Source organism: Otolemur garnettii, unplaced genomic scaffold (assembly GCF_000181295.1).
Source record: "Otolemur garnettii isolate 467f Iridium unplaced genomic scaffold, OtoGar3 scaffold00018, whole genome shotgun sequence".
Classification (NCBI taxonomy): domain Eukaryota; kingdom Metazoa; phylum Chordata; class Mammalia; order Primates; family Galagidae; genus Otolemur; species Otolemur garnettii.
In genome coordinates, this window is record NW_003852413.1 from 28,600,455 (window position 1) to 28,614,262 (window position 13,808).

General features: G+C 56.1%; 1 protein-coding gene across 34 annotated transcripts in view; it reads left to right on the top strand.

Annotated features, from left to right (window-relative positions):
• CACNA1G (calcium voltage-gated channel subunit alpha1 G) overlaps nt 1-13,808 on the top strand; it is a 62,695-nt gene that overhangs the window by 36,861 nt on the left and 12,026 nt on the right. For 9 of the 34 annotated variants that reach the window (XR_001161118.1, XR_001161121.1, XM_003786506.1 and 6 more), the window contains 10 exons: nt 601-1,032; nt 1,864-1,964; nt 2,186-2,309; nt 3,873-3,941; nt 4,068-4,252; nt 5,105-5,231; nt 6,846-6,971; nt 7,822-7,911; nt 8,443-8,635; nt 10,460-10,513. Coding sequence is in view for 29 of the 34 variants with exons in the window: in XM_003786506.1 (XP_003786554.1) it covers nt 601-1,032; nt 1,864-1,964; nt 2,186-2,309; nt 3,873-3,941; nt 4,068-4,252; nt 5,105-5,231; nt 6,846-6,971; nt 7,822-7,911; nt 8,443-8,635; nt 10,460-10,513 (1,501 nt within the window). In the remaining 5 variants the exon portion in view is untranslated. Of the gene's footprint in view, nt 1-600; nt 1,033-1,863; nt 1,965-2,185; nt 2,310-3,872; nt 3,942-4,067; nt 4,253-5,104; nt 5,232-6,845; nt 6,972-7,821; nt 7,912-8,442; nt 8,657-10,459; nt 10,514-13,808 lie in introns of all 34 variants that reach the window. The other 25 variants (XR_001161119.1, XM_003786519.1, XM_003786520.1 and 22 more) reach the window with 9 other exon arrangements.

Consider the following 13,808-nt stretch of genomic DNA (forward strand, 5'->3'; position numbering starts at 1 on the left):
AAGAGAATCACCTAAGCCCAAGAGCTGGAGGTTGCTGTGAGCTGTGACACCATGGCACTCTATCAGGGGTGACAAAATGAGACTCTGTCTCTTAAAAAGAAAGAAAGAAAGAAATATCTACTCATGTCCTTTCCCCCACTTTTTACTATTATTATTATTTTAAGAGACAGGGTCTTGCTGTGTTGTCCAGCCTGGTCTTGAACTCTGGGCTCAAGAGACCCTCCCATGTCAGCCTCCCAAGTAGCTGGAACAATAGGCACTTGTTACTGCACCTGGCTTCCATTTTTTTCAGTCAGGCTTCTTTCTTGCTATTGAGTTGAATTCCTTCTCTCTGTGATTTTATACTGCCACTTAGCTGATGAGGATGAAGTGCTGTTGCCAAAACTGCTTCACACATTAGGACTCAGAGGCACAGAGAGGTTTAGTAACTTGTCCTAGGTCACAGAGCTGGCTGGGGTGAGCCAGGATCTGAACCCAGGCATCAGAGTCCAGAGCTCCTGCTCACACCTCCATGACTGGTGTTGTGCCTCATGGGACACAGGGTACACATGAGGGTTCAGGGCTACCTGACCTGGGCTGAGACCACTTCCCTGCCCACAGCCAAGCGCCCGCAGCTCCCCACACAGCCCCTGGAGTGCAGCCAGCAGCTGGGCCAGCAGACGCTCTAGCAGGAACAGCCTTGGCCGAGCCCCTAGCCTGAAGCGGAGAAGCCCAAGTGGGGAGCGGAGATCCCTGCTGTCAGGAGAAGGCCAGGAGAGCCAGGATGAGGAAGAGAGCTCAGAAGAGGAGCGGGCCAGCCCGGCAGGCAGTGATCGTCGCCATAGAGGCTCCTTGGAGCGGGAGGCCAAGAGCTCCTTCGACCTTCCAGACACACTGCAGGTGCCAGGGCTGCACCGCACAGCCAGTGGCCGCAGCTCTGCCTCTGAGCACCAGGACTGCAATGGCAAGTCGGCTTCAGGGCGCCTAGCCCGGGCCCTGCGGCCCGATGAGCCCCCACTGGAGGGGGATGACGCCGATGACGAGGGCAACCTGGTGAGACCCCTCTAGGCACAGTGACCCCTCACCCCTGCCCTTGAGAGAGGGGAGCTGTGTCCAGCTCAGAAGGGCACAAAGGAGTTACCATTTCAAGTCGAAGGGATCTTGAGGCATGCCTGGTCCTGGGGCTGAGCTCCAAACAGCCCCCTTCCTCCCTCTGCCTGTCCTGCTGAGCCCTAGATCCTTGACATGCCTGGGACTGAGGCTCTGTGGCCTGGTGGATGTGAATGGTGTCAGGCAGAGGTGTATGAATCTTTCATGGCCCTCCCCCTGTGACTCAGAAAGACCCATCACTCATCTCCTCAAACTGATAGCTCCATCCCTTTCTCATCTGGCTCAGCACGAGCCTTGACTGCCCCTGCTGACCCATTCACCCGCCCCCCACCTCTCCCAGCACTTTCCCCCAGGATGGGGAGCAGGGGCCCCAGGGCTAGCAGGTGAAGAGAGAGGCCAGTGTCTCCTCTGCCCAGGTGTGTCTCTGAACAGACAGCTGTGATGGGGACGTTTGATAATTGATGTGCTTCCAAGCCCAACCACAAGGGGAGGGAGGGCAGGCAGGAGCTGGGCTAGAGGCAGGGATGGGAAGAGAGTGGAGAGCCTGGGGGTCTAGGGAGGAAAGGGAGAAGACAGAGTAAGGGGTGATGGGGACAGGGAGGTCCCCACTACAGGGCTGATGGGCAGGTGGGGAGGAGGCATTAGGGGAGAGGAGGTGAGGCAGGGCAGAAGGTTGGGAGTGGGCAGGTAGGTAAGAGGGTGGGTCATGGAGCTACCAAGAAGGTTGGGGAGCCTGGGAGCTAGTCCTGCTCATACCCCAGTGTTTGTCCCCAGAGCAAAGCAGAACGGGTTCGAGCATGGATCCAAGCCCGGCTCCCTGCCTGCTGCCGTGAGCGTGACTCTTGGTCTGCCTACATTTTCCCTCCTCAGTCCAGGTAAGTCGGGGAGGCTCTGACCTGTGCTCTGGCCTCTCCTTCTCACTGGAAATTCCCTTGCAATGCTTTCAGGGACTCTAGAAGTGGTGCCCTGACATGGGGGTATGAGTGAGAGCCAGGATGAGGTGGGAGAGTGCTGGCGTAGAGACTGCGGGTGATGGCTCCCTGCCTCCGCTGCCACCTGCCCTGTCCTCCCAGCCTTTGCTTTTGTCCTGGAGCAGGTTCCGCCTCCTGTGCCACCGGATCATCACCCACAAGATGTTTGACCACGTGGTCCTTGTCATCATCTTCCTCAACTGCATCACCATTGCCATGGAGCGCCCCAAAATCGATCCCCACAGCGCTGTGAGTCACCAGGGCTATAAACGTAGTGGCTGTTCCATCCTGCTTGGTGCCAGGCCCCTCTGAGCATGAAGAGAGGCCAGTAGGCCACACAGTTATTGCCCCATTCAGGGTTACACATCAGTGGGGAAGGATTCTCACTGAGGTTGCCTGGGCTCCAACCGTCACTTCTGGCTCCCTAAGATGCCTCCTGCATCCTCTCCTGCCTCAGTTTCCCTTCTGTGAGGTACCAGCCCAGCAGCTGGGTGCTTCACTTCACCCCAGGCTATTTACAGACAACACGGTCTCATGAGCTGGAGGCTCGTGAGGCCTGTGTTTGCGTCTGGTGAGTGTTTAGGTGATGCACCCCTGTGTGCTGATGTGGGGGACAGCTCACCCAGTCTGCCTCATGGGCGATGCAGAGTAAGCTGGGGAAACTGCTTCTCTGTGGTGCTGCCAAGTCACAAACAAGTAGGTTTGGGGGGCTTTAGGGAGGACATTGGTCGCTTGTGCTTCTCTGTGAACCTGTCAGTCCTGCTCAGCAGGAGAAGAGGGGCCAAAGGCCTGGGTGCTGGGGCTGACCTCCAGAATGGGCCCAGCTGTTCTGGGAGCTGGTTCTCCCAGCCTGGCATCATGGCCCCTCCCCACCAGCAGGGGTTTGGATCCTAGAAGGGTGGGTGGGGTGAATCTGTTTCCTCTAATGGCATGTTGCACCACTTGCTTGGAGGTGGCCGTAGTGTCCCCCTGCCCCTCCTCACTGCCTCCCACACTATTGTTTAGACTTCATTGCCTCTGGGGCTTCTGTTTTCCATTAGGGTGGGCTCCAGCCAGGCGGGGGGTGGGGGGGAATGGAGGCAGCCTGAGAAATGGAGAGACCAGCCTAGGACCAGGTGGATGAGGGAGCACCAGCTCTGGGGGGTGAGGGGCAGAGCAGAGGGTGACTGACTGCACAGTCTCTGTCACTGTGTCACCTGTGCCATGTGTCTCCCCCTGCCTGCCCACTCAGTCACTCCATCTCTGGCTCTGTCACTGTGCCTGCCCGCTCCCTGTGTGCTCTGGCTCCGTGCCCTTTTAGCACTCTGCGACCCCCTCTTGGCCACTCAGGGATGAACCTGGATTACCTTCTTTTCCATCCTGCCCCAGCCCATACCTGGGTGTGCACACACTGCCAGTGTGCTCCATTTCTGGGGCGCACAGCAGGAAAGCAAGTGAGGACAGCAGGATGGTAGACGGGGTCAGAGATGAAGTTAAATCCTGCCCCAATTTTAAGAAAGGAATCAGGGAATAGGGCCTGGGCTAGGGGACTCATGAGAGCACTGTGGTACTCTCACCTCCCCCTCCAGGCCACATTTCAGGGGAGTGCTGGCTGGGGCAGGGAGGAGACTGTCCCCAGAGCTGCAAGTGAGTCAGGGTCCTGCCACTGGCTCTCTATGTGTGTCTCAGAGGGAGGAATCTACTTTATTGGGGAGGATGGGGTCATTTTTCTGAGTCACATGTTAGAAGTAGTTTTTGGCTTCTGTACGCAGAGCAGCCCTGGCCTGAGGGTGGGGACTTCTGGTGGGCAAGCCCTGCCTCTCTCTCCTCCAGGAACGCATCTTCCTGACCCTCTCCAACTATGTCTTCACCGCAGTCTTCCTGGCTGAGATGACAGTGAAGGTGAACCGGGTGGGGATGGGGGTTGTTGACACTGGCTCAGGCCCTCTGGTTCTTGGAGGAGGGTTGGGGGTCAGCCACAGCACAGGCAACTGGTGACAGTGCTGGTGGTGCGACGGCTGTCCCCAGGTGGTGGCACTGGGCTGGTGCTTCGGGGAGCAGGCATACCTGCGCAGCAGCTGGAATGTTCTGGATGGGCTGCTGGCGCTCATCTCTGTCATCGACATCCTGGTGTCCATGGTCTCCGACAGTGGCACCAAGATCCTGGGCATGCTGAGGGTGCTGCGGCTGCTGCGGACCCTGCGCCCGCTCAGGTGAGCCCTCCACGGCAGCACATCCTCCTCAGGGACCCCGCTGGCCACCACCTAAGCCCCACCGCTATCCCACACATGCCTGCCTCCTGTCTGCGACGCCCACCCCAGATGACAGTCATTCAAATCACAGTGCTAGCAGCTTCCCCCTGAGGTGCACAGCTGCCCTCAGCTCATCCCTCTTCTCTTCAGCACCACCTATTCCCCAGGGCTACTTTGATTGATGTGACATGTGACATGAGGTACTGGCAAGGGTTGTGCAGAGCACAAGACAAGGGGCCATACCTCACGGCCTTCAGCTGAGGCTCTCCTTGGGTGGGCCCCTTGGGGTGATGGTCAGTCTTCCTGCGAGGTGACAGACTCCTCTTGCTGGCTCTCCCCACCTTCATGCCCCTCTCAGGGACCACCCCCCAGGGGACATTTCTCTTGGCCGCACCCATCACTACCCCCAACTCAGAATACAGACTTCCTGATCGTGATAATCCCATTGTCTCTTCCCTCTCCCTCCTGCCCCTCTAAGCTTATCCCCTATCCCCCCCAACACTGCATCCCCAGGGAATACCCTCCTGAGTTGAGTCCCCAACCCTAGCCCCAACCATCCAGGGGGATGTCCACCCCCTGGGCATTCTGGGGTGGAGGTGGAGGGAAGTAGGGGTGTTTGTAGCTGGTTATGAGGGATCATGTGTGGCTCCTGATGACAGGGGTCCCTTGCAAAGAGGACTGTGCTCTGCCACCAGAACCCAGGAAGGGACCCCTGAGCCAAGGTTGGCATGGGGAGTGGGGACCCAGCCTGGGCAAGGGATAAGGGAGTGTCCAAGATGGGGGAGCCCCTCTCACCCCGTCTCCCCTCCCCAGGGTAATCAGCCGGGCACAGGGGCTGAAGCTGGTGGTAGAGACACTGATGTCCTCACTGAAGCCCATCGGCAACATCGTGGTCATCTGTTGTGCCTTCTTCATCATTTTTGGCATCCTAGGGGTGCAGGTGTGTGGGGCTGTGGGGACCAGCTGTCTGTGGGAGCCTGAGGAGTGCCCCTCCTCTTGGGCCCTGAGTCCTGAGGCTCTCCAGCTGCTGCTGTAGTTTTTATTCTAGAAAAGAATAAGCAGGGACACTTCCCTCCAGGACCCTTCAGGCCCCTTTGCCTTCTGAGCATTTTGCAGAAAACTAGGAGCCTAGAGGAAGGCCCCAAAGAGGATCCAGGCTGCAAAGAGGTTTTGGGCCATGGGAGCTGCAGGCTGCTGTTCCTGCCCCCACCCATGAGCTCCTGGAGCACAGACGCTGGCCCAGGGTCCGCTCTGGGATCTCCTCCCTTCCTTCCCTGCTTGAGCACGGTGGGCTGCTGGCCAGGCCCAGGGATCCAGGGCCCAGACAGCTGGGCCAGGTTAGCAGCGTACTGGCAGGCAGACGGTGCAGACCCCAGACAAGGCAGGAAGTGGGGGCTGCTGGGGAAACTTGGCCTCCAGCCCAGGGAGGAGTCTTGGGTTTGGAGAAGAAAGAACCAGAGCTGCCTACAGGATTCAGCAGACACCTCAGGGGGCCAGGGAGCCCCTCCACCACAGTCTTCCAGGGACCCTGGCTCCAGCTGTTTTGGCTGCAGGGTAGACAGCTGGCTGTGGGACAGCATGGGAGCTCCTGAGTGACTACACCCTCCCTAACTCTCCCTCCTTCCCTTGGCTTCTTAGGATGTCCACTTGGCCCTGGGGAGAGGGGGCTGTTCCCTGGTTTCCTAGAAATTCTCAGCCCTGGGGAACAGGCTAGGGTGTAGTTACCAAAGCCCTGTGGTACTTCTCTACACGCCTACCCAGTACCCTTCTCCTCCCCACCCCCCAGCCTCCCTGTGTTAGTAGAGGGGAGTATTGTTGAGCCCAGCCCTTGGATGGATTTAGGTCTGTTCAGAGTAGCTTGCTTAGATTCCCTGGTCCTCCCTTCTCTTAAATCCCTTCTCCACCAACAGTCATAACCTGGTGTGAGGATGAGCTTTCTAGTCAGGAAAACCTGGGTTTGAGCTCCCTTTCTGCCACCCCTGGTTATGGGACCTTAGTGAGTGAATTCTTTTCTCTGAGCCTCTGTTTTTCTCATTTGTAAAGTAGGGTCAATGACACCTTCCACCCTTGCCCGTAGTTACTATGAGAATTAAAATGCCCAGCTTGGTGGTTCTCAAACTTGAATTTGCATCAGAATTACCTGGACAGCTTGTTCAAAGATCACTGGGCCCTTACCCCAGAGTATAAGATTCAGCAGGCCTAGAGCGGGCCTGGAACATGCATTTCCAACATAGTCCCAGAGGGTGCTGATGGGAACCTCCCCTTGGAGCTTCACTGGCCTGGCCCTTAGAAAATGAGTGACTGTTACCACCTTTCCACCCCATCCTAGTGCCCACCCCCAATACTTTTCCTCCCTTCCTAGGGAAAGGAAAGGCAGAGTACCCACAAGGGAGATTCCCTGATTGACTCTCCCCAGAGTGGAGCACCCTGTGCTTACCCATCCTGTGCCCACAGCCCTCAGGCCCCCAGGGCTGCTGTAGGTTGGGGTTAAGGGGTCCTGGCTTTCTGCAGTCACAGCTCACTTCTCTCTGTCTCCGGGAATGTGTGTATCCAGCTCTTCAAAGGGAAGTTCTTTGTGTGCCTGGGCGAGGACACCAGGAATATCACCAACAAGTCTGACTGTGCTGAGGCCAGTTACCGGTGGGTCCGGCACAAGTACAACTTTGACAACCTCGGCCAGGTGAGCCCCAGGCTCAGAGGTGGGATGGTGGTGGAGGAGGCTGGAGGGGGCACAAGTTCACACTCAGTGACACATGCTGACTCGGCTGGAGGTAGACAGCCACAAAGAGAGCAGCCCTTTGCACCCTCTGCTGTCGAACCATCCTCGTGTCACAAAGCCCAGTCCATCCAGCGCAGCCCAATAGGTGAACACATAGGGGCCTGTAGCCTGCCTTAAAGATAAAGAAACAGAAGCTCGAAGAGGGTAAGGGGTTCACCCAAGGCTATAGAGCTGCGTGGCAGAACAAAAAGCCCCCAAGAGGTTGGGGGTTTGCCCTGGGTGTGCATGTGGCCTTGGGCAACTGACTTATCAGGGTTTCAGTTTCATCAGCTTGTGAATGTGGTCATCATAGTATCTCCTCAGAGGTCATAGGAAGGATACAAGGAAAGGACAGGTAAATTTGCTTAAGGCAGTGCAGAGGACAGGCATACTCAGAATTCCTTCTCTCACTCTACATTTACAAAATCAGAGAAATGTAGGAAAGGAAGTAGCTTGCTCGGTTTTGCTGGTTCGTTTTCCAGACCCAGCCTGGTTTTGGTTTTTGGATGTCCAGGGTTTGGGGGCCCCTTGCCCTACCTGGCTGAAGTCAGACAGTGTGACCATCTTTCATGGCTCCTCTGCCTTCAGACTAGCTATGGAGCTCTGGGACAGAGAGCTCTCCTAGGGCTGGGAGTGGGACTCCAGCCCTCCAGCCTGACCTCTCAAAGACTAGGGTACCTCCAAGCTGCTTCCTGGAGGCACTTAGGGGGCAGGTGGAAGGTGGTTCAGCCACATATCCTAGATTTTACGCCATATCCCACCTCTCCCTCAGGCCCTGATGTCCTTGTTCGTGCTGGCTTCCAAAGATGGTTGGGTGGACATCATGTACGATGGGCTGGATGCCGTGGGCGTGGACCAGCAGGTAGGGCTCAGGTGGGCAGGATCCATATTTGGGCTCAGATCACTTAACATGGCCTGATTATGGGCATAACTGCATGGGCACAGGGTAGAACGGTCAAGGCAGGTTACAAAAATGCCCTTAAAGGGGTGTCACAGCTTAGAACAAAGGCTGTAATTGGTGGCCTCTGGGCCAAATCTGGGCGTGTTTTATTGGCTGGCAGCATATTTAAAAATTTTAGAATTTGTGACAAATGTTTAAAACCTGGTGAATTTCACATGGATATCCAAATTTGGGTCTACTCAGGAAGAATCTGAAGATCTGAGAACCCTGAGCCTATATTTCCTCAGGGCAGGAGTCAGCTGGAACAAAGAAGCAGCTTTTGGATGGAGAATATACTCTCTCCTTGGCCATAGTCTCCACCCCTCCCTAGTGCCCAATATCAAACCCTCATCATTTACATCACCTGCTGGGTCCCTGCACCTGTTTGGGCTTGCAGGCACTCAGGCTGTGGGCAGCACCTGATGCTACCCCGTCCTTCCTGCTCCCCGCCAGCCCATCATGAACCACAACCCCTGGATGCTGCTGTACTTCATCTCGTTCCTGCTCATTGTGGCCTTCTTTGTCCTGAACATGTTTGTGGGCGTGGTGGTGGAGAACTTTCACAAGTGTCGGCAGCACCAGGAGGAGGAGGAAGCCCGGCGGCGGGAGGAGAAGCGTCTGCGGAGACTGGAGAAAAAGAGAAGGAGTAAGGAGAAGCAGATGGCTGGTCGGTAGTCTTTCCACATCTCTCTGGGTCATGCTTGACCTTGGCCTTGCGACTGCAGGGGCGTAGGGGCTGGGGCTGGGGGCAGGGAGAAGATGCTCCCATCCCCCTCCCTATCTCCTCCCCTCCTGACAGCATGTCTGCGTTTAGAGCCCGCATGAAGCCGGCCACTTCAGCCCCAGGGGTACAAGGAGCTGCCTCCACCCCGGGGGGCTCTCTGGGTCTCAGCATTATCCTCCTTGGATGATGCCAAGTGGGAGTAGACACACAGCCTCTCCCAGTTCAACGCTCAGAGGAGCCTAGTGGGATGCTGCACTGCCCAGTGCTGCATCCAGCCACCTGGGGACTGGCACCCCAGGGCTGGCAGGAGAATCTCTTGACCCTGTGCCCACCTAGTGTCGAGCTGCCAAGGAAGGCCTCCACAGGACCTGTAAATGGACAACAGCACGAGAGAGAACCCAAGCCCACCCTCCCTTCCTGACTCCAACAAAATTATCTGGCTATCTGACATCATTTTTCATGTTTTATATTTTTGCCAAACTAAACAAGAAGAAAAACTCCCCCTGGCTCAGGGGAGGTCAGGGTCACAGGAATCCAGGGTGCTGTAGCCCCTCCCCTGTACTCTCCAGCATCTCTTGGTGTTGGGTGGGTGAGGCCCCCATCCCATCCCTTCTCTTGCTCTTATGCCATGGGTGGGCCGAGACTAAGGGAGAAGACAAACAGGGCAGGAAGGAACTGAGAGAAGTGACAGGCGTCCTGTCCTGTTGTTTCTGGTCTGTCTGCAGGTGCATCTGCACCTGTCTCCCCGTCTTCAGGGCTCCCGTCTGTCTGTGCTCAGAGTCTCCGTGCCTCTCTCAGTCACAGCCCACATCTCTCTAAGTGTCTTTGTGTGGGTTTCCCCAGGCCTTCGTGTGTCTGTCTGTGTGTCTACCCCTGTTTGGGGTGTAGGTTTCCCTTGCTCTCTCAGCCTTTTCACAAACCGTCTTTCTTCCGCCGATAAGATGCGTGCAGTGCTCTGAGTTTTCCCTTTGGTGTGTTGAAATGTGAGTATCAACCAAATAACTTAGGGGCTGCTGTGCCCCCGCCTCCCCTCTGCCCTTGGCTCCATCTCCTGCCACCTGGGAGAGGCACCTAGAGGAGGAGGAAGAGTATGGAAGTTGCAGATGAGGGGGGGGCGGGACAGGGCCCATGTTCTCTGTGAGAGGCGGAGGCTGCTCCAGAGGGACGTGCAGGAGACTCTGGCCTCCGGGCAGCAATGGCAGTGCAGTTCTCCTTGTCCCACATCCTTGACATCAGCCCTCAAGGCCTCCTGCTTGGCTCAGGGTAGGCCTCGGCTTCCCTATGGATGTCTGAAGCTGAGCAGGTGCACTGTCCCCAGCGGCCACGCTCCCGCCCCTGCTCCATGCACCCCACCCCCGCCTTGCAGTCAGGCAGATGGAATTCTTTTGGCAGGAGGCACTAGTGGCCCCTGCCTGACCAGCTGGCTCCTCTTCTGGGGTCTGTAGCTGTTTCAGGTGCAGCTGAGGCCACACGAGGTAGGAGCGGACATCTGTTCTGGTGACAGGCTGCCTGCCCTCCTGTTGCCTCCCTGCCCCATGACTCCAGCCAACTGGCAGGACCATTTGTCTTCCTCAAGTGCCCTGTGCCCCAACTTGGGGCTGGACATTCAGAACCAGCCACCCATGCTTAGCACACCTTATCTGTAGGCAGAGTGAGGGTCGGAGCCGAGGGGAAGCGAGCTGCTGAGGGGCCCTGCCCAGCCCACCTGGTCCGGCCAGTGACCAATGTCGTGTTTCGTTCTTTTAGATCTAATGCTGGACGATGTAATTGCTTCCGGCAGCTCAGCCAGCGCTGCGTCAGGTACTGCGTCTTGGGTGTGGGTTCATGCGTGTGGGGACGTGCTCTTTGCTCCCTCTCCATGGCTCATTGATTCTATCCTCTTGGGGTGAAGGGATGAGGGTCCCTGGGGCCCCCGAGAGGGCAGGGACTGAAGCCCTGAGCTGAGCTGGACGGGAAGAGAGGGCCTGGAGCCCTTCCTCCCACACCTCCTGGAGAACCCAACTTCCCAGCAGAGGCTTCTGCGGCCCTGCTTCCCCTCCTGTTCCTGCACCCTGTATCTCACCAGTCGATTATTAGAGCTGCAAATCTCTCCTGTCTCCTTTTGTCTGAGGGGAAGACTTTGATCCAAGAGAGCAGGATGAGAGGAGCAAAGAGGGGAAGGATTTGTTTTAAAAATGTAACGATGAATAATTAAACAGATTCATTAATAGTCAAGTAATCACGGTGGCCGCGTCATCGCTACAAACAGCAGGAATTGGGAATCGAAGGCCGGCGTTTGGCCATGAGCTTCTCCCAAAAAAGCCAAATTTGGGAGTGAGATGGGTCCTTGTCTGTCTCCGGGAGGGCCCTGTCCAGCCCGTCTCCCTCTGATCCCTCGGTCTCCTGCTCTGCTCCCTGTTACTGCTGGCCCCCAGACAGAGCTTCAAAGGCTCAGAGAGTCTGTGGCAGGGCTGTGGGGCCTGGTCACACGATGTCTCAGCCAGTGGTTCTTGAGCTGTTCCTCCCAAAGGTCCCCCCTTATCATCTTGTTCAATAGACCCCACATTTTAAAAGGCTGTCTCTGAAGTTAAGAACACTTCAATAACAACTTTGTTTCACATTTTTGCTCATCAGCAGCACATCTAATTGCTAATCAGAGCTTCTGAGCTGCAGAAGGTTACACTGTAAATGACGGCAAAGAAAGACCATTTTGTTGTTAAATTAGTCTGTGGGGTCTTAACACAGGCAAATGTAGGATTTCATTTAAGCTTTAATATTGAATAGAGCATAAGGACCTCATGTGGCTACTGAGGGCCTGGGACCTCAGTCTGGGAGCTGCTGGCTGCACCTTTCTCCACTGTAACCCCTCTAGGCCTGGTCTATGGGGGCTCAGAGACCCACCTATGGATGACCCCTGAGCTGCCATTCAGTAGTTCAGCCCTCTGTGGATCTCTGTCTCCCATCTCCGTGGTACTGAGCTGTGGTGTTTGGCATTGAGAGACCATCCTTCTGGGGACTCAGGAGTCTCCAGCTGATTTGTGTCCAGATTGCCAAGGTCCCCACCACCCTGTATCAGGTTGTCTTGGAAATTCCGGAAGTGTTAGTGTATTGGATCTTTTCCCCCACAGATCTACCTAGTCTATAAATAAAAATGTGCACACCGTCATGCTCACCCCAAAACACTACCCTCATACAAGGCAGGCTGACAGAGGCTTCTCTGTCTTAGAGGTTGTCCCGTGCACACTGCCCAGACCCCAAGATAGGACACACCTACTTGATGCCAAACACTCTGGTTACTTTTGCACTGCACTGCCATTCTGGGGACACACTGCCTTGCTCCTATTGGCACTGACAGGCATGTACACTCATTACCTTCTCTGGCTGTTAACAAGGACTCAGAGACCCTGAACAGGGGCTCAGATCAGTCCATGTCCTTCTTCCCAGGACTTGGAGTTTTGCATGGTCTAGACTAGAGCTTTTCAAACTTCATCATTCACAGGCATCATACAGAGAGCATAAACACAGATTCTGGGGCCCTACCCCAGAGGTTCTCCTAGAATGGTTTAGGGGGGACCAGAGCATTTGCATTTCCAATCAGCTCCCAGGTGTTAGTGGTGCTGATATACCAGTCTACCCACTAGGGTGGTGGGGACAAAGTCATGATCCCCAGCCTGGGGCTGCTGGGAACCAAACACAGGCACCACACCCCCCTGTTAGTCCCACTGTCCTGTGGGGCTACTCCCAGCCAGAGGGGGCAGCCAGACCCTTATCTGGGGAATAGAACTGACCAGACACCTGGGACCAGCCTAGCCCAGCATCCCTGGTGGAGGAGGGACCCAGACTGCTGGGTGATCCGGCCCACCCCAAGTGACTGCTCAGCCTCTAGCCCCAGCTCCATTGCCTTCGGCCACCAGCCGTATCCACCTCCAGTCACCTTCTCCTTCTAGCAGGGTGGGGCCCAGTGATCAGGCTTGGCCTCCAATAGCTGAAGGCGTGGCCTCTGCCTTGGAGGCCTGAGTCCCTGGGCATGACCCCTTCCTCCTGCCTACTAAACTGCTGCTCTCCTTTGTTGACCCTCACCCTGGCCACGCCTCGGTCTCCAGTGACCCTACTAACTCACTGTGCCTGTCACCTCACAGCCCCTCTACACCCTTTCCCTGCCTTTACCCCTGACTGGGGTCTGGGCAGTCCTAGATGTGCCCTTTATCACTGATTCTGGTATTTTCTCTGGTAAGGCAGCTCATACTGGTAGGAGGCAGGAAGATGGAGCCACGGCCACCAACTTGCCAATGACCAGCAATACAGGCCCTGTCTATGCTATGGCTCATGCTCTCACAGCAGCAGACCTGCCGAGGGCTCCTCCTCCCAGGGGCTTCTTTTTCTCCTCCAAACCCCGCACTTGCCTATAGAACCGAGATCCAAGGAGCAGCAACAGGGGATTGGTGGTGGGGTGGCTTTATGTCTGCTAAGGGCATCTTCCAGGCCAGAGCTTCAAGCCTTGTGTCTAAACTCACCTGTATGTGAGTGAGGGCCTTGGGCTCACTGGAAGTTCAGGTCCTGCTGGGTTATGCTTCACAGTGTGCTGAAAGAATCACTTTTTACTGAGCCATATTCTCTCTCCCTTAAAACAAAGGGGATCCCAGGGAGATGCTGATCAGGTTGGCCTGGTACTCTGGACTCAGGCTCTAATGGGGGATTTCTGGCAGCCTTGGCACTTGCTGATTTGGGGTAGGGGGCGGCAGTGAAGTGGGTATTTGTACAGAACTCAGAGGTCTTGGGCCTGATGTGGTAAGCAGATGCCTTGCCTCCGTCCTCCTGCCCCCGCCTTCCCTGTGGGCTGTCTGGAGGACCATCCCTGGCTGAATCTAAGCCCACCCACCCTGCAGGCTCCAGGAGCAAGGCTGAAAGGCAGAGTTGGTGGTAGCAGGGGCTCCATTTGGCCTGGGGCTGCCTACAGAGTCAGGCTGGGTGGCAGGGAAGAAGGGGGAGCTCTCTCTTCCAGCCCCTCCCCTCTCCTCTACATTGTTTCCGCTAATAATGGGGCTAATAAGGAGCCACTTTTTCTAACCTAATTGTATTCAAACATTTTAGTTAATTCTCCATTCATATTTTAGCA